This window comes from Centruroides sculpturatus, unplaced genomic scaffold, assembly GCF_000671375.1.
Source record: "Centruroides sculpturatus isolate CEXI.00-Female unplaced genomic scaffold, Cexi_2.0 scaffold846, whole genome shotgun sequence".
Classification (NCBI taxonomy): Eukaryota; Metazoa; Arthropoda; class Arachnida; order Scorpiones; family Buthidae; genus Centruroides; species Centruroides sculpturatus.
In genome coordinates, this window is record NW_019385321.1 from 287,029 (window position 1) to 313,995 (window position 26,967).

Consider the following 26,967-nt stretch of genomic DNA (forward strand, 5'->3'; position numbering starts at 1 on the left):
TTTGATGCAATCTTCTGTTACCAACGTTTGCAATGTTAAGGAAAGAGAAAAAAGTGACAAATGAAACTACACGACTTTATTGCAAAAAACAAAAATCTAGAAGAGTCCATGACCTTCATCACAAAAATGAACTTTATATTTCTGTGTGCATTTGTGTTATTTAACATATATTATTATGCAAATTAATATAAAAATAACTTTAATTTTAAGTAAAATCTGTTTATTTTTGGTCATGTGTTCTCCTTACCCTATCTACTGTGTTAAAATGACCTCATTTAATGCTGTTTCATTTAGCACGTTGTCATCTAGAAATGCATCCCCAGCATTAATTGGGGTGTTACTGTATTTTAATATACCTCTCTTATAAGAGAAATTTGCTAATGAGTTCATTTTAAATTTATAGTAGTATTTGATAGATACTTTCTTTACTGGATTCTGATGACAACTTAAAATTACTAATTTGTTTTACTTATTTTTAATTAATGTAAAAAATAAATCCAATAATGTCACAATTANAATAAGAATTAAAAATTGATTATAATTTTTTTCCTGTAATTTCCTTTAGTAATTTTGTTTAAAGAAGACAACTAGTAATAAATTGGAATGGAAGATTACAAATTCTTGTTTAAAGTGGTTCTAATAGGAAATGCAGGCGTGGGAAAAACATGTTTGGTACGGCGTTTTACCCAGGTAAGATTTACAGTATATAATTTGAAATCTATTAAAATTTAGTCATCTATTTATTGAAACAAAATCTTAGGTTTTAATTATTTGAAATTTATTATAATTAATATGAATTATATCAAGGATTGCATTACCAGTAAACTAGTTTACCTGCAATCAGTTAAAAAATACATCAGTAAATATCAGTAATTCAATATTTGTTTTTACTAGTAAATTTGGTAAAGCACATGTGTACATGTGTAAAGTACTTGGTAAAGTACATGTGTAATCATTTTTTTGAAACCAATGTTTATTTCTATACACTTTCACATATATTTATAGTTTTACATATTAAAGACACAGAAGCATCGATTGTTTTTAAACTAGTGGTGTTCAAACTTTAATTGGCAGGCTAAGTTGCATACATATGTCATAGATAGGTAGGATATGCCCACTATTAGCTGAATGGATTAAACTTCTGAACACTTTTTTATTTGGTTGCAAGTTTGTACCTGATTAATGGGTTGCTGTTGTGGAGTTTTCTGGGTTTTCTTCATATGTTTAACTTCTAAATAGGAACTGGTTTCACATAGTCTTTCTGGGAAGCACTTTCCCTTGGAATATTTCCTGCATTTCATTGTCTTATCCCATTAATCTTCCAATCTTGAGCAGTTCACAAATATTGTGTATGAGGTCTGTTCAAAAAATACGTGGACTGTTTGAATTGCACAGCTTTAGTTGGTTCCAGGGGAATCCACTTGGTGTTGCTGGGTTTGAACAGATCGTCTGGTGATAAAGCCATTTCTTGATTACAGATATCAAGATATCTATACAGATATCTATTTGTTGATTAGCTATGCAGTTTTTAGTGAAGTGCAATTTTTTTTCATTTGTCGGATTTCAGAATAAATGACCTGAAGGAGCAACGACTTGCTGTGAAGTTTTGTGTTAAACTTGGAAAATTTGCAACTAAAACATTTACTATGCTCAACACGGCTTACAGTGATGTTTCAAGTTTGATCCAATGTCAAGGTGATGCTGACAGTTTTCTTTGATGCTAAGGGTTTTGTTTACCACAAATACTTCCCCCAAGGCTTCATAGTGAACCAAACTTATAGTGAACTTCATAGTGAACCAAACTTATTACATTGAAGTTCTGAAATGTCTGAGGGACGCCATCCTTCACAAAAGGCCAGAAATGTGGAGTGGTGACTGGTTTCTCCATCACAACAGTTCATTCAGCCCTCAGAACTCATAAGTTTTTGGCCAAACACTTGATCACTGTTCTTCCCACCCCCTACTCACCTGACCTTGCTCTTTGTGACTTTCTTGTTCCCCAAATTCAAAAGACCCTTGAAAGGAAGAAGATTTGAGACAATTTCCGCAATTAAGGCAAATGCAACGGAGGTGCTGAAAGACATTACAAAAGTAGCTTACCAGGACTTTTTCAACAAGTGGAAACACCATTGGGATAAGTGTGTGTGTTGGGAGGGAGAATACTTTGAAGGGGACCCAGACATGTAACTTCTACATAAAGTACATTTTGTTTTATGACTTTGGTCCACATATTTTTTTTGAACAGACCTCGTATATTTCCTATATACTAAAAGTAGGTCTATTTTTATAATTTTTAAGTGATGTTTCAAATTGTTTGTGGGCCAAAGTTGGCCTGGAGAACAGTTCAGACACCACTGATTTAAACTGAAATAATTTTTCTTTTAAATTATTACTTCAGTTCTTTACAATTTTTACAGGTTCATGTTATAGCACTATGCTAGACAGTTTTTAACAATTTGTTTCTTCACTTGTAATGCCTAATAGCAATTTCAGTCAAGCAACATTTTAATTGACAAAATGGAATGCATTTATTTGAATGTGAGCACTTACACTGGTTAATTTTTAATCATGGCAACTAAAAATTTACAGCCGTTTTTATTTTTCATTTTCAATACGGCTACGGCTGTTTGAAAAGTTTTCTTCCATTAAAATTAATCGATTCTAGACTAATTCGACTCAACATTTCCAAAATATGTAATTTTTTGGGAATAATCCATATAAACTATGCTATAAACAAATAATTGTAGGATTACTTACTGAGTGCGCACCATTCGAAGATGCCATTGCTTAAGCTTGTTTTCATCATGGAGCGTCTCATTGAACGGCAGGCGCGTGTTTCCTGATAAGTTATTTTTCTGCAAAAAATTCACTGAACTTTGGAGACATCATTAATATAAATATAATTTTTATGGCCGTTAAATAATAAATGGTTTTTAGTAGGTCGCTGCTCGTTTAAACTCAACTGTTTGTGAAATATCCGCTATTGGTCTAGATTCAACCAATCCTGTCGTGACACGAATTGGCGATGACGTTTTACCATGTTATACGAGTCTCTTTTAGCATGTTATACGAACACGATCGCAATGTTTTCGTTGTGTTATGTGAATCCGTGTTATAGGGGATCTACTGTATTTATATTACCACTAACTCTAGTTGTGAAGCAAAATCTATATTTTTAATATTTAGTTTTACTTACTTAAGTTTGACTTCTGACCAATTCATATTTACATCCAAATTTTCATTTAGATAATTTTAGAGTTGCATGTTTTTAGTGCAAGGCCATGTGTTGGCACTTCTGTCATAGAAAAAGAAGGCTAACAAATATTAGCAAATCTCTAGTGGTGTTGAAAATAATGAAAATAAAATATGTTTTCATTACAATAAATATTCAGTGACTGCACAGAAATAACTGTGCAGTCATTTCTATTTGAGAACTATTGCCCTAGATCAGGGGCGGGTAATCCTTGGCACACATGCAAAATGTGGCACACCAACGACTTTTTTCTGCACACAACCTAGCATTTACCTTAAAAAATAGATATCTAACATCGTTCTTGAATTGTATATACAACAATCCAATTCAATTAGTATTGTCAAACAATCCAATCTGTCAGAAAATTTAGTTAGAATTTAAGAGAAATATTCAATAAACACTTAAATTGCAGGAGAAATAAGATGTTAAAGTGTTTATTGAAAATTTAGTTAGAATTTAAGAGAGAAATTTAATGTAGCTTGATAAATATTCTGACAGATTAGACTGTTTGGCAATACTAATTAAATTGGGTTGTTGTATAAATTGTACATCCCATACCAACATAAAAACTGTTGATAAGTTTGCTGAATGTCATGGAGGAAAATGAACACTAAAGTCATCCTCAGTCAGTACTGTGAGTGACTAGTATGGTTTTATCTTAATTAACAGCACTGGAAGCAAACATCAGATAGATGTCTAGATAGTATAACTGGCAATGCATCTGTATGATAAGCAGGAGTTGTGGGTTCAATTGATTTCTGTCAATTTAAATTTGAAGCAGATACTGTCAGAATTACAGAAATATGGGTAAATTCTGAAGTGTTTTATAAGTCAAATACATTCAATGATCATTTAATAGAAAATGCTCCTGCTTGGACAATAGGTCCACATCAACCTAGTAGAATATATATATTATTAAAGAATTTATGCAAAATTCCCCAAAATGAAAATTTTATATTACTAGTTTATGATTAAACCTGACTTTGTTAATCTGAGGAACAAATTAATGATTATTGTAGTTGCCTATATTCCACCAGACTCTAGATATATTAAGTTTTTTTTTAAATCAGCAGAATGTTACACTGTATATTCTTCTATTAGGAGACTTCAACTCCTATATTGCTGAAATGAATGATGATTTAGTCTTCATATAATGGCTCAAATAACTTAATTCTGAATACTTAACTCTCAAAAGATGGATTAAGCTTAAATTCAATAAATCTTAAATTATTGTATCAAATCAGATTATCTGTCATAAATTACTTCCACAGTGCACAATGGAAAATCCATAATTGATTTCATTATCTGTTCCAAATTACTATTGGATCTATGCATAGAATTTAATATAATTTATGATGCTTCAGACCATTTTTCTTCTGTTGCTAAATCCTTGATGATATTGGAAAAAAAAACAATCTTTATAATTTTTCTTTTTGTAACTATTATAATTTCTCAAGATAAAAGAATGAAATAACTATAGTGAAATATATACTTACTGAACATTCATTGAAAGAATATGTACATATTAAAAATGGGAAAAAACAAATGATTCAATATAAAGTTTGATTTCAATTATTATAACATGGAGTTAATAAAATGGCAGAATCTAAAGTTATTCAAAAATTTCAAATAACCAAAATCTTATTTTTTTATTACCTTTCTAAATTTATAAAATAACACTTAAACTATTAAAAATTTAACCAAAAGAAAATACTATTCTTTCTATCATTAATCAAAATGATAGAAAGAATAGTGTATTCTTTTGGTTAACAATTTGCAAATTTTGTTTTGATGTGTTGACTCCAACAGTAACATCAAAATTTATTTCTGAAAGATATGCTTAAACTTTTATGGGCCATTTCCTATCCTAGAATTTCACCCATCCAATCATCTTTAACTTTCAAGTCAGTCAGTAATGAAAATCTGGATTCAAACTTTCTAATAGAGGGATTAGATGATTCAATTAATAACATGCACATTAATTTATCATTGAATAGTGATCATATTCTGACTGAATTTCTCGAACTACTACCCTATTTGGCAAGAGTAAAGTTACTTAACCTATTCAGCTCTATGTATGATGATCTTGCATATCTAGCTTCATGGAATTCTGTTTGGCTTTATACAATATTTAAAAAGGGAAATAAATCTTCTCCCAAAAATTGCTGATCAATAGCCTTCCTTTCAACTGTAAAGAAATGTTTTTATAGCAATTTTAGCTAAAAAATTTCAACAATGGACTAAAGAAATGAGTTTAGAATCAAAATTTTAATATACATATGTAAGAAATAGATGCACAGAATTAGTAGTTCCCCTTGTTGTTTATTTAACTTTATTTGGTTAAAAAAGACGGGGAAACTATTTATGGATTTTATATAAAAATCAAACAAACTTTTGAACATGTACCACTTTTAGTCAAAAATTTGAGTGCTAAAGGAACTGGAGAAAAATTTTCCTCTACTGTGCTTAAGCTACCTTCAGAATACAATATCAATATCATCCAGGGAAATGTCATATCTCCCTCATTTGTTATCATGAGGCAGCAGTCTGCTTTCACTACACTTTCTATCTAACTGATATGATTATTATTTATTGGCTAACTTTATCAAAATTCCACTGATGTTATGAAAATTATTAATGGAACTTTTATTGTATTATATGACCTTGTCATCATAGTATCAACAAAATATCTCTGGGAAAGAAAATCAATTAAGTTATATCTCAAATCATTGCATTTAACAATAAACCTGGCTAAAACAAAAATAATTATTTCTGAAACAGCAAAATTTCAGAAAAACAAAACTAAGTTATTTATATCTTGATAATTTACCTCTCCAAATAGTAAAGGAAACTGACTACCTGGGAGTAATTTTTGATTGGAATGGCAGCTTTAGATCATGTTTCCAAACTGAATGGTAAGATGAAGGTAACAACTGATAACTTGTAATATTTGTGCTCAGCTCTAAAATTTTCAGATATGCACTTGCATATAAAATTATGTAATGCATTAATAAATTCAATGATTTACTATGCAGGACCAGTTTGGAAATTAGACTGTCTGTTCAATTTGGAGTGTTTTCAAGTTTATTCTTTCCATACCATACTCTAGTTAGAGATGCTGTTTGTCACAAGACTAACCATATTTGGATATTTCTATTCTTAAAATGAATAATGAAACTTTGACTTGATGACTGCTGAAAATATAACTAAAGATCAAGAATATCAGAAAAATTTGCAGAACAACAAAATTACTATGATCATAGAATAACAACAAAAAACAATACATGAACATACCTTTTTACTAAAAATCATAGATTACAGAATATATAATAGTAAAATAAATAATTAAAAAATTATATTTGTAGAAACTAACTAAAATAATATAAAACTTTTATAAAATGGTTATTAAAATTTTCATTATACTTGACATTAAGTCAAGTATAATGAAATACATGAGCTTGTTGGTTTTTGCAGATTTCATCAATATCAGGTCTGATATAGCTACACTCACTTCTTCATCTATATGAGTAATAATGTAGATGAAAAAGTGAGGGTAGTAGCTATATCACACAGTAAACATGATATTGATATAATCTGCAAAAGTCTTTTTCATTTTTAGAGTTTTATATTGGTAAATGTGAGATCTGAGCTCATACTTATGTTGAAAACAAATTTTGTTAGTTTTCAACATTGTTTTCAGCATAATGTTGAAAACTGTAACAAAATTTTTAGTGCCTTGTGTTGAGAACTGGTTATTTGGTTTGAAAAAAATCCAAAATTCCTCAAGAGTCATTTCAGAGAATTTCATTTTTAAAATACCATCCATTGACGAGTTGAGAATTTTCAATACAACAATGTATTAACTGTGCTGAATTGATTTCATATCCAGTCATAATTTTCTATATTTAAGGAATAAAAGTAACTTGCAATCTTTTTTTCCAATAGTGTTAAATGTTCTGTTATAATGGAAATAACTCCATCAGCATTTTTATTATGATGTTTATATTTTTCTGACGAGAGATATTTCAGAGATACTTTTTCTGAAATACTGACGTTTGTCAGTGGGTGTCAAAATAGTTTCGTGGTTTCCTTGAATTTTTCTATTAAGCTATTCAAGTAATTAAAAATATCTGCTTAATATGCCATTTTAACAAACCAAATATTATTTTTAAAATATTTTATAAAGTATTTGTACCTTCATTTTAGAAAAAGGCCAAAAATTCATTCTTAATGAAGTTCTAAAAATGGACACAGCATTTGGCCCTGAATAATCTTGCTTCACTATGCAAAAGCAGATTTATACTGAGCTTGCACAGATATTCAAATTTTAAAAAATAACTAACATCAAGTCAAGATTATTTAACATTTGTACAACTTATTCTAGTACAGGTTTTAACGTTGCTGGCAATGGTTTTGAAACTAGGGATTCTCTATGCTATAAACATTGCTTAGATATAATATTTGAGTTTCTTCTCTTTGCAAGGGTAACAAGAGAAGTTCATTGCAAAATGCAAGTTGTCTTGTCTGCATTGTTAACTAAATTTACACTAAAGTTTGTCCAATCATAGTTTCAGCCAGTACATAGCTTTTGTAATTTAGCGGAACACTTGTAACAAGTTTGCAGAACACAAGTGTTCCAAGAAACACCAGTTAAAAACCACTGTTCTACACTTGGCCCACCAGTGGCCAAGTGGTCTCCGTTGCCGCTCATAGCGGTGGTGACTGGACCCTGAACACTGGGAAGTTCGGTCGTGGGTTCGTGCCGCGATCGGACAGGCTGGCTGCTTGGAGTTTTCCGGGTTTTCTCCTTGCCAATAACGACTAAATAGGAGGCCAGTTCCCTATAAAAGTCCTCCCGGAAGGCATTCTTTTCCCGCGCGCGCGTGACACATCATTCAAGGAAGAAGGCAATGGCAAACCACTTCCTCAACTCTTGCCAAGAAAACTACATGGACAAAGAAAGNGCAGGATATTGAGGAGTTAATGCAGGTTTCTGATGAGAGCCTTACCAACGACGAGCTTCAAGAACTGGCAGAACAAGGAATTCGTGTAGAAATGGAAAATAGAGATTCTGAAAACATGGAACCCAAAGAATTTCTCTATGGATTTCCTTAGTAAAAGTTTGGTAACAATAACCAAAATCATTGATCAAATTGTAGCAAATGATCCAGATTTTGAAAGGAGTGCAAAAGCAAAATGAGGCGTTTTTGATGCAATCTTCTGTTACCAACGTTTGCAATGTTAAGGAAAGAGAAAAAAGTGACAAATGAAACTACACGACTTTATTGCAAAAAACAAAAATCTAGAAGAGTCCATGACCTTCATCACAAAAATGAACTTTATATTTCTGTGTGCATTTGTGTTATTTAACATATATTATTATGCAAATTAATATAAAAATAACTTTAATTTTAAGTAAAATCTGTTTATTTTTGGTCATGTGTTCTCCTTACCCTATCTACTGTGTTAAAATGACCTCATTTAATGCTGTTTCATTTAGCACGTTGTCATCTAGAAATGCATCCCCAGCATTAATTGGGGTGTTACTGTATTTTAATATACCTCTCTTATAAGAGAAATTTGCTAATGAGTTCATTTTAAATTTATAGTAGTATTTGATAGATACTTTCTTTACTGGATTCTGATGACAACTTAAAATTACTAATTTGTTTTACTTATTTTTAATTAATGTAAAAAATAAATCCAATAATGTCACAATTAATTTAATATTTTTTTATACAGAATTTTTTTTAATAGAATATAAGAGAGCAGGAAATATATTCATAGTAAAAATAAGATTGACCTTGTTACTTTCAAATTAGATATGTTTAAATATAAAATATTGATAATAAACCAGATTATCTTCATATACACTAAATAAACAGTAGACTATATATATATATTTTAATTAAGTTAAATTTTTTTAATTAAAAACTTTTCGGTATTATATTTTAAAAGAAGTTAGAGAATTAATTTTTAATCGTTTTCTATTTAGGGACTTTTTCCTCCTGGTCAAGGCGCAACAATTGGAGTTGATTTTTTAATAAAATCAGTTGAAGTTGATGGAGAAAAAGTCAAGGTATATTAATATTAATAATAATTCTAATCTAAATTTATATTAGTTTAACTTGTAAAATTTCTGTTATAATTAAATAAACAAAATTTTGCTTTTATAACCCTCCTTTTAAGTGGTTATAAAAGTGAGTGATTATATCTGGCATATATTGGTAATTTTAGCTTTATACTAAAAAAAATTTATTTATTCCATCCATAGTCTTTTTCAGAATATGAATGAAGTTAATTATATGAATCACTGAATTAGTGCAGTTAAGATGGCAAATAATAATCTCAATTGCACTAATTTGGTGATTCAAATATTTAAAAAAAGATTTACAATAATTGCTGTTGTAAATTATTAGCAATGGAGTTATTGTTTATTCATCTACATTTGCAATGGAAAATAGTTGTTTTGATTATGAAGTAGAACACAATGTATTAGATAATTTTATTTGTTTTATTCTGTTTGAATTTTCCAATGATTTTTGCAAGAAATTTGAGATTTAAAAGAAAAAAACAAAAAAGCCCACATGATATGATGTAATGTTTGGATTTTGAAGAATTTTTATTGCTTAACTATGATGTGTGTATCACTTGTTCCTTGGTGGTGGAATGAAAAACATTCAAGATCCAGCACGTCAGTTCCTTTCTTATTTGGAAAATATAGTTCAGAAAAAGATTGAATTAGTGTTATGTCTGATATATTTTCCATTTTAATTTACTTTATATTTTTTCTTCTAAAATGCTAAAAAATAAAAAATAAATATTTAAATGCAGTAGGTACTGCTTATTCTAATCTGAATATTATCAGAATAAACATGTCTTAAAACATAAATTAAATAGCATTTCAAGGCTTTTTTTCTTATAATTATCATTATGCTGCTAATGATAAGTTTGAATTTATTTAGACTGTTAATAACAGCCAAATGACAAAACATAGTAAAGGTTATAAGCCATGTTCCAATAAAAATATTAACTCAATGGTCAGAATCAATGTAAATTAAGAGTAAACATCTTATACAATTTAATATGTTACAACTATGATCTTCATTACTGTTTTTAAAGTATAGAACTGCATTGTACCTCTTACAAGGAGAGAGTCAGATGTTCAGGTCTCCAATTTGAAGAAAACTTAGTGAGCATATATTCCTTAACATAAACAGATCCTTGTCCAAATAATAAAACCTACTTTTCAAGTGTTTCTAAAAAACAGGCCTTTAAAAATTTGTGTGTTTAACTTATGTCTTTGGAAGTTTCACATTTCCTTGCTAGGCACTAGAGCTTCACAATGTAGGTTCAAACCTTTTTGCAAATTTAGTTTTATGAGTATCATAACAATTTTATTATTCTACTGTATCATTGACATTATTATTACTATTATTATTCCTCAAGTTTAAAGAATATAAAACAAGCTTTAAACATGTCATTTTCTATTTAGCAAAAAAACGAAGTCTCTGTAGATTTCTCTTTCATATTGTTAAATAAAATTTTTATTTCTTCATATTTATTTTCACATTTTCAGATTTTTTTTTTTTTAAATTATTAATTTTATGGACAATTTCCTCATTTGTTCATGTTTGTTACACTTCAAATATAACATCACCATATCTGAAAATAAATATGAAGAAATAATTTTATTTAATGACATAGTCTCTGCAGATTTAACTCTTGTTTTTGATAAACAGGAAATGGTGTCATAATTTTTAATCTCTTGTTTTATAAGCTTTAAATGAGAGGAATAATAATAGTAATAATAATGCTAATGATATGGTAAAATAATAAAATAATTATACTACACACAAAAAAAAAAATTGAAATTGCAAAGGTTTGAATCTACATCATGTAGCTCCAGTGCCTAGTTGCTTCATCCAGTTGGCTTTCATGTTCTGAGAAAAGTGAAACTTCCAAAGACATAAGCTGAACACTCAATTTTCAGAGACCTATTTTTTGAAACACTTGAAGTGGGTCCTATTATTTGGACAAAGAGCTATTTGTGTTTTAGGGCTATATTGTGCTCACCGAGTTTCATTCAAAATGGAGACCCAAACATCTGACCCTCTCCTTGTTAGCACAATGGAAGATGCAAATAAGAAATACAAAAATTTGTCCTTCAAAGATGAACTTGGAATTATAGAATGCTTATGATAAATTGCCAAAAATGAGTCAATGCAAAGCTGCTGCACAGTTAAAAATTTCAGTCAATGCAAGATTTTGAAAAACAGAGTAAATATTGAAATGTTAGAAGATTAAAAATCCAGCAACAAGTTGCATAACTTTCCTGGCTGTTAAGTTATTTTAAAAAATAAAAACTCTTATGATGATCACACTATTAATAGTGTGTGATGCCAACTATTATGAGATTTCATCATAATTTTTTTATATTATTAATTATTATAAAATGGCAAAATGCTTTAATTTAGAGGATAGAGATGAGTTTTATAAAAACTTGTAAATGTTAATAATGAATAAAATCTCATTGGTTCAATCTCTTGAAATATGACACATGACTCTCCCCTCTATCTCACATCCTTTAATAACCAAAATTTAATAGCATCAATGCCCTTATTTATCATGCCAAATTTTGTTCCTTAATCATTACTTCATCCTGAGATATTAAACAAAAATAGATGCACATCCAGCCACAGAATTCCCCCATTTTTTATTTTCAGGACTTGGGTTCAGAAGTTCTCAAAATGTGGAAATTTGAAAAAATCTGAAGGTTTACATTTGACACAATTCCAATACTTTCCCATTTTATATATACATAACAGCTGAAAAACTAAAATGAGAGCAATGTTTTGCAAGAGAACTGGAAAAGGTAGTGAAACTGAACTAGTTTTGAAGCTTTGGCTTAATAATGCTGGTAAAAAATTGCTTATTAAGTACTTTTATCATAAAACAGGATTATTACTAACAAAATATAAAGAGATTTTATTTCAATCAATGTGTGTGGCTCAACCAATATGGAAAATGAGTTATATTGTGTATAGACACTCATGAAGAGGAGGAAAGTTTTGACTTTGCATTAGCTGAATGGTAGATAAAAATAGAATGGCCAGAATGTATTCACTGAGCAATATATAAAATGCAGATGAAACAGCACTTTTATTTTAGTGCAATGTCTGATCATACTTATAAAGGCTAAAGAATTTAAATCACTGAAGGAAATGTATCTTATTAAATTATTTAATAAGAGATGGTGCCTAACACCTACCTCTAGTACCAAATTATTTAGTATTTAATTACTAATAGTAGTGGTAAAGTAACCCAATTTTAAATCCAGCAATTGTTTGATTTCATCATTGCTATGCCAATATGCAAGGCCAGAAACAGACTTCTAGGATTTTTATTATTTTCAATCACTAGATGTTTTAAGAGTGAAAATTTCCTGGTGGATTACTGTTCAAATATTAATGCCTGGATGACAGCTGACATTTTTAACAACTGGTTAGTTAGAAAGAGGGTATAAACTTGAAGTAAAATATTGCTTTGTTAGTAAACAATTATATAACATATTCGTGATTTAACAATATACAGTACCATTAAAAAACTTTAAACTAATAATCTGTCCTGTGAATACATCATCACTGATTTAGCTATGTAATTAAGGAAGTGAAATGTGTGCAAGAATTTTATAACTAGATGATAGTCAAAGGTAAACTAATAGAATTTCTTTTAGCAATAGAAATACCTTTCTTTCACTTTAATTTTCTATTTTACTCACTACATTTTTATCATTGAGAATTGTTTAAAAAAGGGTGGCTTTTTCAAAAATATGGAGACATCTGAAAATGAAATTTTTTGTTGTAGAAAAGATTGTAAATAACACTGTAAAGTACTAAGTTATTTTTATGCCTTTTACAATGATTAGTGACACGACTTTGTGCCGGAAATATCCGTTACCTAATGGGTACTTTACGCGGATTCACATTAATGTGCCAGGCCTGGACTTTAAGCATGCACCGAAAGAAATAATGACAAAGTTAGTCAAAAAACAATCCAATATTTAATAATAATTCTAATCTAAATTTATATTAGTTTAACTTGTAAAATTTCTGTTATAATTAAATAAACAAAATTTTGCTTTTATAACCCTCCTTTTAAGTGGTTATAAAAGTGAGTGATTATATCTGGCATATATTGGTAATTTTAGCTTTATACTAAAAAAAATTTATTTATTCCATCCATAGTCTTTTTCAGAATATGAATGAAGTTAATTATATGAATCACTGAATTAGTGCAGTTAAGATGGCAAATAATAATCTCAATTGCACTAATTTGGTGATTCAAATATTTAAAAAAAGATTTACAATAATTGCTGTTGTAAATTATTAGCAATGGAGTTATTGTTTATTCATCTACATTTGCAATGGAAAATAGTTGTTTTGATTATGAAGTAGAACACAATGTATTAGATAATTTTATTTGTTTTATTCTGTTTGAATTTTCCAATGATTTTTGCAAGAAATTTGAGATTTAAAAAAAAAAAACAAAAAAGCCCACATGATATGATGTAATGTTTGGATTTTGAAGAATTTTTATTGCTTAACTATGATGTGTGTATCACTTGTTCCTTGGTGGTGGAATGAAAAACATTCAAGATCCAGCACGTCAGTTCCTTTCTTATTTGGAAAATATAGTTCAGAAAAAGATTGAATTAGTGTTATGTCTGATATATTTTCCATTTTAATTTACTTTATATTTTTTCTTCTAAAATGCTAAAAAATAAAAAATAAATATTTAAATGCAGTAGGTACTGCTTATTCTAATCTGAATATTATCAGAATAAACATGTCTTAAAACATAAATTAAATAGCATTTCAAGGCTTTTTTTCTTATAATTATCATTATGCTGCTAATGATAAGTTTGAATTTATTTAGACTGTTAATAACAGCCAAATGACAAAACATAGTAAAGGTTATAAGCCATGTTCCAATAAAAATATTAACTCAATGGTCAGAATCAATGTAAATTAAGAGTAAACATCTTATACAATTTAATATGTTACAACTATGATCTTCATTACTGTTTTTAAAGTATAGAACTGCATTGTACCTCTTACAAGGAGAGAGTCAGATGTTCAGGTCTCCAATTTGAAGAAAACTTAGTGAGCATATATTCCTTAACATAAACAGATCCTTGTCCAAATAATAAAACCTACTTTTCAAGTGTTTCTAAAAAACAGGCCTTTAAAAATTTGTGTTTAACTTATGTCTTTGGAAGTTTCACATTTCCTTGCTAGGCACTAGAGCTTCACAATGTAGGTTCAAACCTTTTTGCAAATTTAGTTTTATGAGTATCATAACAATTTTATTATTCTACTGTATCATTGACATTATTATTACTATTATTATTCCTCAAGTTTAAAGAATATAAAACAAGCTTTAAACATGTCATTTTCTATTTAGCAAAAAAACGAAGTCTCTGTAGATTTCTCTTTCATATTGTTAAATAAAATTTTTATTTCTTCATATTTATTTTCACATTTTCAGATTTTTTTTTTAAATTATTAATTTTATGGACAATTTCCTCATTTGTTCATGTTTGTTACACTTCAAATATAACATCACCATATCTGAAAATAAATATGAGGAAATAATTTTATTTAATGACATAGTCTCTGCAGATTTAACTCTTGTTTTTGATAAACAGGAAATGGTGTCATAATTTTTAATCTCTTGTTTTATAAGCTTTAAATGAGAGGAATAATAATAGTAATAATAATGCTAATGATATGGTAAAATAATAAAATAATTATACTACACACAAAAAAAAAAATTGAAATTGCAAAGGTTTGAATCTACATCATGTAGCTCCAGTGCCTAGTTGCTTCATCCAGTTGGCTTTCATGTTCTGAGAAAAGTGAAACTTCCAAAGACATAAGCTGAACACTCAATTTTCAGAGACCTATTTTTTGAAACACTTGAAGTGGGTCCTATTATTTGGACAAAGAGCTATTTGTGTTTTAGGGCTATATTGTGCTCACCGAGTTTCATTCAAAATGGAGACCCAAACATCTGACCCTCTCCTTGTTAGCACAATGGAAGATGCAAATAAGAAATACAAAAATTTGTCCTTCAAAGATGAACTTGGAATTATAGAATGCTTATGATAAATTGCCAAAAATGAGTCAATGCAAAGCTGCTGCACAGTTAAAAATTTCAGTCAATGCAAGATTTTGAAAAACAGAGTAAATATTGAAATGTTAGAAGATTAAAAATCCAGCAACAAGTTGCATAACTTTCCTGGCTGTTAAGTTATTTTAAAAAATAAAAACTCTTATGATGATCACACTATTAATAGTGTGTGATGCCAACTATTATGAGATTTCATCATAATTTTTTTATATTATTAATTATTATAAAATGGCAAAATGCTTTAATTTAGAGGATAGAGATGAGTTTTATAAAAACTTGTAAATGTTAATAATGAATAAAATCTCATTGGTTCAATCTCTTGAAATATGACACATGACTCTCCCCTCTATCTCACATCCTTTAATAACCAAAATTTAATAGCATCAATGCCCTTATTTATCATGCCAAATTTTGTTCCTTAATCATTACTTCATCCTGAGATATTAAACAAAAATAGATGCACATCCAGCCACAGAATTCCCCCATTTTTTATTTTCAGGACTTGGGTTCAGAAGTTCTCAAAATGTGGAAATTTGAAAAAATCTGAAGGTTTACATTTGACACAATTCCAATACTTTCCCATTTTATATATACATAACAGCTGAAAAACTAAAATGAGAGCAATGTTTTGCAAGAGAACTGGAAAAGGTAGTGAAACTGAACTAGTTTTGAAGCTTTGGCTTAATAATGCTGGTAAAAAATTGCTTATTAAGTACTTTTATCATAAAACAGGATTATTACTAACAAAATATAAAGAGATTTTATTTCAATCAATGTGTGTGGCTCAACCAATATGGAAAATGAGTTATATTGTGTATAGACACTCATGAAGAGGAGGAAAGTTTTGACTTTGCATTAGCTGAATGGTAGATAAAAATAGAATGGCCAGAATGTATTCACTGAGCAATATATAAAATGCAGATGAAACAGCACTTTTATTTTAGTGCAATGTCTGATCATACTTATAAAGGCTAAAGAATTTAAATCACTGAAGGAAATGTATCTTATTAAATTATTTAATAAGAGATGGTGCCTAACACCTACCTCTAGTACCAAATTATTTAGTATTTAATTACTAATAGTAGTGGTAAAGTAACCCAATTTTAAATCCAGCAATTGTTTGATTTCATCATTGCTATGCCAATATGCAAGGCCAGAAACAGACTTCTAGGATTTTTATTATTTCCAATCACTAGATGTTTTAAGAGTGAAAATTTCCTGGTGGATTACTGTTCAAATATTAATGCCTGGATGACAGCTGACATTTTTAACAACTGGTTAGTTAGAAAGAGGGTATAAACTTGAAGTAAAATATTGCTTTGTTAGTAAACAATTATATAACATATTCGTGATTTAACAATATACAGTACCATTAAAAAACTTTAAACTAATAATCTGTCCTGTGAATACATCATCACTGATTTAGCTATGTAATTAAGGAAGTGAAATGTGTGCAAGAATTTTATAACTAGATGATAGTCAAAGGTAAACTAATAGAATTTCTTTTAGCAATAGAAATACCTTTCTTTCACTTTAATTTTCTATTTTACTCACTACATTTTTATCATTGAGAATTGTTTAAAAAAGGGTGGCTTTTTCAAAAATATGGAGACATCTGAAAATGAAATTTTTTGTTGTAGAAAAGATTGTAAATAACACTGTAAAGTACTAAGTTATTTTTATGCCTTTTACAATGATTAGTGACACGACTTTGTGCCGGAAATATCCGTTACCTAATGGGTACTTTACGCGGATTCACATTAATGTGCCAGGCCTGGACTTTAAGCATGCACCGAAAGAAATAATGACAAAGTTAGTCAAAAAACAATCCAANGCCAAGTAAACTACATGGACAAGGAAAGACTTGTCCATGCAGTCACCAGGAGTCGAAGACGACTTGATGGAACTTAACAACAAACACATTTGAATTGAATGGTTTACAGTGTGTTTCCAAAACTGAAATCAAGCATGTAGAACCTGAAGCAAGCTCATAGACTAGGCTGAAAATGTTTTGTTTCTAATAAAGAATTGCTGGAAGACATAAGGAAGGTATGAGACTATGTAAATTTCTATAAAAATTATTAAAGGAAAATTGTAATTGAGAAATTACAAACTAAATTTAAGGATTTGTTAGAATATAACTAATAAAAAAATATGGAAATTAACAAACCAGTATTTATGCAATAACTTGTTTACTTGTTATATTTACAATTCCTAATATTCCTAATATTTACAATTCCTGCCCCTGTGCAACAGAGTACTTCCCTTTTTTTCTAATAAAAATTTATTATTATTGTTGTTGTTATAAAATATTTAAACCCAAATTTCTACCAAATAAAAATATGAATATATATAGTTTGAACAGAAGTTTCTTATTACAATCTTAAACATAGACTTGTTAAATTTAGCAAAAATGGAAAAGACTACATTATTCTTCTGTTTTTTAACTGTGTTACCTGCTTGTATTAAGTAGTAAATAATAAAATTGAAATTGTGCATTTATCAGTAGTTCTAATGATCTTAAATATGTGAAATATAACAGTGCAAAAAGTTCAGCCTAAAATAAAAATACTATCAAATGATAGTATTACATAATTTCATTATTAGTTAAGTTGTGGTCATAATATAATAGTTATACTGGAAATAATTAATACAGTAAAACCCCATTAAGTTGAATTTGAGGTTAAAAAAAAACCAACTTGAGTTATGCCTGATTTTTATCAAATTTTCTGTTATTGAACTGTTTCTTGAGAATATGTTCATAGAATGATTACAAAATTGTATACAGTTTATGGGTCTTTTGAGTGTGTTTCCAAGGTGCCTCCTTGCATCAATCAGAATGCCAGTACAGTAGACCCCCTATAACATGGGTTCCTATACTTCGGATTCCTATATCATGGTGAAAAAATTGTGACAGTATTCGTACAAACACGGTAAAAAACTCATATAATTTGGTAAAACGTTATTGCCGACTCGTGTTGCAACAGGATTGGTCAAGTCTAGACAAATAGTGGATATTGCACAAACTGCTGAGTTTAAACAAGCAGCGGACCTACTAAAAACCATTTATTATTTAACGTCCATAAAAATTAATAAAAATAATGCTCGGACTTGGTTTCTTACACCACTTCAGAAGATATATCAAAAGAAAAGTTAAAAAATCAGTTGTCAATCAACAAGAAAATTCCAGTGTCTGCTATGACATCAGAAATGTGTTAAATTGTTACTGAAGAAAATCAACATGAAGATAGTTATGTTGATTTTCTTCAGATGTTATGTTGAGTTATGAAGTAACAACTTGCATCTGAACAATTTTTTGGGAGAGTCTAGAGACTCTAAAAAAATGCTCAGATGCAAAAAGTTCTGTTGGTACTTTGTCATGGTATACAGTGTAGATGTGTTAATTCATTAAAATTATGAATATGAACATTTTATTAAAGAAATATTGCTGAAAATTCCTGCAAATAATGCTGGATGAAATAATCAAGCAATTATCAATACTATTATAATTATAAACTTTTAAAACAGTTTAAAATATTTACATTTTGTTAGTCTAAAAAACGTATTAAGCTAATTATATGATTCAATAAAACTATAATTTCTACTAATTTTGGTAACATTTTGCAATGAAGGTAATTTGATTATTTGGTTGTCATCAGTATAGGCTAGTTGCGAAGTGAATGTAATAACTGACACCTATTTTATGTCTGTGTAATGTAAATACAGTGGGTGATTGGTTAACGAACAGTTCAGATAGCGAACAAATTGGATAACGAACACTTTCACAAAAGATTTTTATGATCGAACAACAAACACTTTACTGAACAAACATAAAAAGAAGCGATGGAAAATAACAAATACTGATTGACTTTTTTCCCTTCTCTTTAGGCAAAAATTTGAAACCTTTTGGAGTGCAGGAGATGTCAACATCGACGCTCAACCCAATACCGATCTGATAGTATTCCTCCGAATTTTGAAACTCTCCCTTGTAATTCTAGCTTTTTGTTTACTTTTCTGGCAAATAATTTTGTAGTCTTCGCAAGACTGTCGGATGGGCACTTGTTAAAACAAGTGCCCATCCGGGTTGGATCGGGGTTTATTTACAAAAGGTGAAAGTTTAACTGTCCGATCGGATATTTGTTAATGTTTTAATACCAAATTTCAAATTTCATCCAGGCCTTGCATTTAAATAATTTTTTGTGGACTAGTTGATTTCTGTTCTCTGAATTTTTATAAGTGTTTTTCTGAACTTTTTATTTAAAAAAGAAACTGATAATATTATGGAGCCTAAAAAGAGGAGTGTCAAGAACTGTGCTTACCATAAAAACAATTAAGTAAAAGATAATAGCCAAGGTAGAAAGTGGGCACAAGATGTTGCTAGGCAGTATGGCTTGAATAGGTCTACAGTAGGCACAATCTTAACTATGAAAGATATATCAAGAAGTCTCAAGCTGCTAATGGAGTAATGAAAATCACATCTGAGAAATAAATAGCCTTTTAGAGCTTATAATGGAACCTGAAACTGATCTGAAGAACTCCAGAACTTTCAAATGAAGAATACCAAGAAACTCTGCGAGATGTGTTTTCTTTTGAAAAAGAAGACAAAAGAGGACTAATGTCAACATCTGCTACTAAAGATCTTTTGAAGAATTGGGAGGAAGTAAGAACAATGGTCATCCAACTGGCATCCAAACCAGAATAAGGTTAATGAGGTTGGGGATCTCTACAATTACAGTACTATTAATTACTTCTGAAAAATCCTGAAGGAAAGAAAAAAGCAATTGAATTGGATAGATTCTTTAACCCCCACAAATGGAAAGAACATGACTAATAAAAATGGAAGACTGCATATATATGTATTTTTACTATTACATATAAATAAACATAGGGAAAAAGTATATAGTTTTTACTTTTTGGAGTCTCTGGAATGAATTAATCAAATTCCCATAAAAACCTATGGTAAATCAATAATCGGATAACGAACAGTCTTGGACTGGATTATGTTTGTTAACTAATCACCCACTGTAGTTAAGAAAACTCTTTACATTTAAAGTCTAACTTAATTATTTTTGTTCCAAAAAGTACAGTAAATCTAAAGTATTCAAGTTGGACAGTTGTCTAAGCAACTGTCCAACTTGAATACACACTCTTTTTATGTATAACAAGACACTATTTTCATGTAGTGCCAAGTTATATACACTTTTATGTACAGTAAACCGTTAAGTTGGATACCTTCCTATCTTGGAATTGGATACTTGTTTATTATATAACTTGAGCTATCTAGCAAAGTAACAAAGGACACTTTCTACATTTGAACATTGGTGAGTAAACTGGTGATAATCATTCTTCTATAAAACTCTGAAGTTGTCTAGTAGAGGTCTCTGATCACAAGGAACATTCTTACATTTTGGATGCTTGCATATGCATCAAAATATGCACACAACTCAGTTTTGATATCAATTAGTTCACTAGTGACAGTATTTTTTCTTTAGAATTTGGAAGATATGCAGTAGGACCTTAAGGATAATGCAGATGAAGAATTGCAATAAAAGTATCAAAACACTAAGCATTACTACAAAATGTACAATTCAGCAAAAGCAAAGTGGTTGCATTATGGTTTCCTTGAATAATTACAGAAGCTATAAAAAGATGCAAATAACTTTTTTTGGAGATGCCATCCTGATGTGGACTTCAACCAATCTCAATACCACATTAGTTGAATTGATCACAATTTTCAAATCATATTTTGTTTCCCTATATAAATAAGTTTATGCAGTTGCCTATGTTTCATTATACAGTCTTCATTGGCACAGTAGCAAGCGAGAAGTCACTGAATAGAGACCTCTATTGAACAACTATAATTTTACAGAAGAATGGTATCAACAACATTCTCATTAACTTTGAATTTGTCTGCTTGCAGATTTTGATATGAATTGGTTTATTTAATACAAATATACTTTGTTACACATATGTAGAATATTATTACAATGAAAGAGTTACCACACCTGAAACTATTAATCCCTTATATATTCCTAAAATGTATTTTGGCCTCAGGTGTAAACCATACACTTAGCTGTAGACAGCTAAGTGTATAGTTTTAAACATTTTTGATTCTTAATAGTTTATAATTTTAATGTTTTGTAATTGAGTCTTGTAATAAATTCTTTTGGCTAAATTTTTGTCTTACATAAACAATATTTGTAAAATATAACTGAAAAGAGCATTAACACCAGGGGTCAAAATGCATTTTAGGGATATATAAGGCATTAATAGCTTCGTGTGTATGATAACCCTTTCATTGTAATAATAATCTACATATGTGTAATAAAGTATATTTGTATTAAATATCTTTAAAAAAAGGAAGTAAAGGCCTATTCTTAATGACTTGGTTTGTTCAAATCCAAGGATGTCCCATATAAGTTGGACAATTTTAATTAATATTCAATGTAAAAAATATTAAATATTTCCTTTATATGTATGTTTTCTTTTTATAAAAAAAATTTCAAAAGATATTCTGAAATTAAAGGAAAGTTTCAAATTGCTTTGATCTGATATAATTCTTATATAATAATAATTCTTGAAATTGATAAAACCAACAAACCTTAATTTGTTACAGCTGGACTACCATTTTCAAGAAACATCTAAATTTTCATTTCTTTAATCAATCAGCAATTTGGGTATATAGAAGTAAAGCAAAAAAATATAAAATGTTTATAATCAAATGACAAGAGCTGGAATGGCTATTGAATTAAATATGGCTAATTAATTTACAAGATATGCAGTTTTGGACTAAAGGTAGATTGCACATAACTATATTCCCTTAGTCTAAACTTTCATAATATCATGTAAATTGATGTTTAATTAATTAGCCATCTTTTAGCCTGATAATTATTCTGGCTCTATCGTTGGATTATTATAATTTAGGTATGGTTTTTTCTATATATAGATTATATATATATATATAAAGATTGTTTTGAACAAAAGTTTTTTGCATTAAAAAATTTATCTGCAAATTTTAATTTATAAAGTTTTTAAAATTAATATCATTTTCAAGAGTCATTGCAACGTGATGCGATACAATAGTTTTTACATAAGTTTCTAGTTGTTGTTATTATTTTTTATTATTTGTTTCTATAATCATTTAAATTTTTTTACTAGTTAGCATTTAGGTTTTTTATATTAATATTTGTAATGTTAATCATCATTAGTATTATGCTTAAGTAACAAACTAAATAAATCTGAGTTGAAAAAGTTTGAATAAAAAGAAATAGTTTTACTGTTTATTAAAACATTTTCAACCTGTTTAACCTGTTCAGCCTGTTTATATTAAAAATACTTCAAATATAGAATCAAATTTAAATTTCAGTAAAGTTTAAAGATTTAGAACAAAAAAAAAGAATAAAATATAATCAATATTTGAAATTTAGGGCAGCTTAAAATAACATGAAGAAATTAATAAAAACAATATTGCATTTTACTTTTATCACTGTTGTTTATATTCAGATTCTCTTACTTTCCCAACTGTTCTATATAACATAGGGAAAGTATGGTGATAGGTCAAAAAATGACTCCCTCCAAATTTTTACATTTTTGGACTTGGGACCTTAATGTTGAGAAATGAAAAAAAATTCAGGGTTTTTTCTGTGGGGGCAAAATTTTGTTCACTTTCTTTGAAGCTTAAAAACTCCTATGTCAAAAATTTCTGAAATTTTGCAGAGAGGTTTGTGTATAAGGGGGATTGATGCTATTAAATTTTGATTTTAAAGGTTGGGGTGGAGAGATAAGGGGTCGTGTGTCATATCTCAAGTTGGGTTGGACTTTATGACAATTTTACTCGTTATTAGCATTGATTATTTTACTTGTTATTAGCATTTACAGTTTTTTATAAAACCCTCCCTACCCTCAAAACTAAGCTTTTTACCATTTTATAATAGTTAAAAATATAGTTTTTTTAATAAAATGTAACAAGAGATGTTAACAAGACATGAAAGTTAACCAACTCGTTGCTGGATTTTAATTTTGTTCTAAATCTTCACTTCCAGTAAAGTTTTAAAGTTATAAATTATATTTTACATTTGAATGATTTATAACCTGAAGTGACTTGTTAAATAGGTTAGAAACATTCGCTTTATTGAATTTGTACTGAATAAACAAAAATTATTAGTAACTAGAGAACAAGACAAATAAGGTAATGTTATTTTCAAACTAATATATAGTGATATAAATTACCAAGTAAATCATAATTTAGATGAACATCTTATTTTTGTCATGAATCAAATGTTTGAATTAAGTTATTTTAATAATAATAAAAACTAAGTTGAAAGTGCTGAAGATATTGTGTTATATTATATTGTGTTTAAAATAAAATATTTATCATAGCAGCATTCAAATAAAATTAAATAACTATTTGATTGCTTTAAGTAGATACTGATTTGCCAGTAATATGTTTTGATTTGTCAATTTTGTGCCATTAACATGTTAATAGGATAAATTGCCCATTAATATGTAATTATTAAAAAGTATTTTAAACTTTTTTTACAGCTTCAGATATGGGATACAGCAGGTCAAGAAAGATTTAGATCCATAACACAGAGTTACTATCGAAGTGCTCATGCACTTATACTAGTTTATGATATCAGCAGTCAACCAACATTTGACTGCCTTCCAGATTGGCTTAGAGAAATTGAACAATATGCTAATCCAAAAGTTCTAAGAGCACTTGTAGGTAAGTTGTTTATTTTTTCAGTAATTTCTACTAAGGTTATAATATGTTGGCTTCTAACTTTATAATCATGTTATCAACATTCAAATGTTTTATTTTTATTCAGTATTAAAATACCTTTTGTAATGCAAAAATACATTTTATACTAGCAATAACACCTGGTAATAATTGCATTATTTTAAGATTTGAAAAACTATTTTCTATACATATTTAAATCTTTATTTAGTTAATTAAAATTAACTAAATAAATTTAATGTTCATAAAATAATAAATAATATTTAGTTAGAATATAGTTTTTATGCCTATATTATATTACATGATAAGGTACTGTACATATGTGTCAGTGTCACTCAAATATATTAGTTACTTTATTTATGAATTAGTTTCATGTGTAATATTGTGAAAGTTGTCAGCATAGTAAATGACAGACTTGTGGAGTGAAATCTTGTCCTCAAATTATCTTTATAAAAAAAATTAATTTTTAAATCTTTAGTTTATATTTTATATGAATTTTCCTTTTTCTAACAAGAAATAATATACATAGTCACTGCGGGAAAGTATTGTTTGATTTGATCTAATATTTGTATTCAGTTAAACCTCAATTTATTATTATTATTTGCCTCTGAAAGTGGTACTAAATTGACTGTGGATTAAACTGAAGCACCTTAAACAATAAAAATTATATAAAGTAATGAGTCTATACAAACTTTAGTTTCAAAGTTACATAATTTTGGTGGTAACAATGCCATTTTACAAAGCAAAATCATATATTTAGTAATTCAGAGGTTGAAGCATTTGCTTTGCTATTTGCTTAATTATTTTCAAATTAAAATGGCACACAGTATATTTCACAAATTTAAAATATTGAAGAAACAGTCTTTTTCATTCTTCCATCTTGTCCAGTCACCAGTAAAAAAGTTTTTCCTCGCAGAGATGACTTTTCTATTGATGCTATGCTTCTGCAAAATTATGTAAAATAAAATGGTCATCTCTGTGAGGAAAAAGTATTTTTTGCTGGTGATTGGGCAAGACAAAAGTGAAGAAGACTTAGTTAATAAATTTAAAATATTGAAGAAACCATTTTCATTTGCTAATTCTCCTCATAAATATCAGCAAATGCAATATTTATGGAGAGAATCCATTTGCATATATTCATTGGTTCTTTAGGATGGTGTTAATGAATAGGGCTCTATATTGAGGTGTGAGTGAGTTTGTGTACACTGTAAAATGTTACACAATACTCAATGAAGTATTTACTCACTAAATTTTGACTTGGAAAATTCTTTGAAGGCCATGACGTTAAACTATTTTTTGCTGTCACATTCTAAATATAGCATCAATTAGAATGATATGATTTTTATTACTTTAAAATTGTCTTAGTCAAATGACTACTTTCCGAAGTAGAAAGTTCTGTCTATTCAATAAAATAATACATACTGCATTAAAAATAATTTTTAAGTAACTTTCTTAAAATTATCTTTTTTTTTAAAAATTAATTTATAAAATAAGTGAAAAAGAATATAATTATGTAACTGTTAACAAACTTTTAAATTTTGTTAATTGAAACAGCTTAAACTATAAATATAAATTCAATATGATGAATTTATTTTCTTAAATTTTGTAGCGACTAGTAATTTACTTTTTAAAAAATTATGATTTTATAGGAAATAAAATTGATAAAGAAGATAGAGAAATTCCACGTCATATTGGAGAGGAATTTGCAAGAAATCATGATATGTATTTTATTGAAACATCTGCAAAAGAATCGGACAATGTTGAAAAACTATTCACGGAAATTGCTATCAGACTTACAAGGGAAGCAAAAATGAGTAATCCTCGTTTTGGAGTGAGAACAGTTAATGAGCTTCAGACAGGACTTAATAATACAAATGAAAGTACTGATCATACTTGTTGTAAGTTTTCCTGAAGATAGTTGAGAATATAATATATAAAAATTATTAGTTCTTCCTATGATTTTCAACATTCCATCTGATGTAAGAATATCTTCTTTTAATTTAGTCATATTTACTAGATATTAATAAATTTCTGTGATTATGATGATAAAATCAAAGAAAATGACTCTTATTAAAGATATAAGCATATCACTGATAATATAAATTCAAAGCTATTAATCAAACTTTTATCTTACATTCCATCCTTATGTATTAAAATACTTAATTTTATGAAGACAGGTTATGATAGTTTAGTATTTATTACAAATGTCAAAGTGAAGAATGATATTAAATTAAATTTTTATTTTTTATTGTGGATTGACATAATGAGTTTTTTCCTGATGTTAGTGAGCTGTGTTCATTTTCTTATCATAGCTTATAAATTTTCATCTTCAAATTTATGAATGAAATGAAAAAAATTTCATAATAAAGAAATTTTATACCAGTTAAAAAAAGAAAAATGTATTAACTTGTAAAATTTTATATTTATTTTATAATGTATTGTTTCTGTGAAGATTAAAGCAAAAAATAAAATTATAATTTGAGTTCAAAAAGTTTTTCAAATATATTTGTGTTATGTATAAAAAAAATTTTTACATCCATCATCCAGCTATAAATTCTATTTTATACAAAAAAACAATATCAAAACCTGCTATATTTTTATTAAATATGTAAGACTATTTACCATAACAAAAATATTGTATACATTTGAATAAGTATTAAGATTTATCCATTAACACTTAAAATGGATTGTTCATCATATACAGATCATAAACAGTTTATATTGTAAACTAAAAATTGTGTACATTTTTCATAAACTTTCTTTTAATCATTTTGCAGAATTA

General features: G+C 28.3%; 1 protein-coding gene across 1 annotated transcript; it reads left to right on the top strand.

The window, feature by feature from the left end:
* The first annotated feature begins 564 nt into the window (after positions 1-564).
* LOC111637619 (ras-related protein Rab-30-like) lies at positions 565-26,573 on the top strand. Its single transcript, XM_023383150.1, has 4 exons — positions 565-690; positions 9,249-9,332; positions 23,990-24,173; positions 25,835-26,573. Exons 1-4 carry the CDS (start codon positions 604-606, stop codon positions 26,095-26,097), a joined length of 618 nt encoding a protein of 205 aa, XP_023238918.1. The 5' UTR covers positions 565-603; the 3' UTR covers positions 26,098-26,573.
* Positions 26,574-26,967: the final 394 nt, after the last annotated feature.

What these genes read in the sequence shown, in the direction of transcription:
- LOC111637619 (XM_023383150.1), top strand. Translation starts at nt 604, where the DNA reads ATGGAAGATTACAAATTCTTGTTTAAAGTGGTTCTAATAGGAAATGCA. An exon ending in TGGTACGGCGTTTTACCCAG is followed by an intron (nt 691 to 9,248) that starts GTAAGATTTACA and finishes TTTTCTATTTAG; the next exon opens with GGACTTTTTCCTCCTGGTCA. An exon ending in AGTTCTAAGAGCACTTGTAG is followed by an intron (nt 24,174 to 25,834) that starts GTAAGTTGTTTA and finishes ATGATTTTATAG; the next exon opens with GAAATAAAATTGATAAAGAA.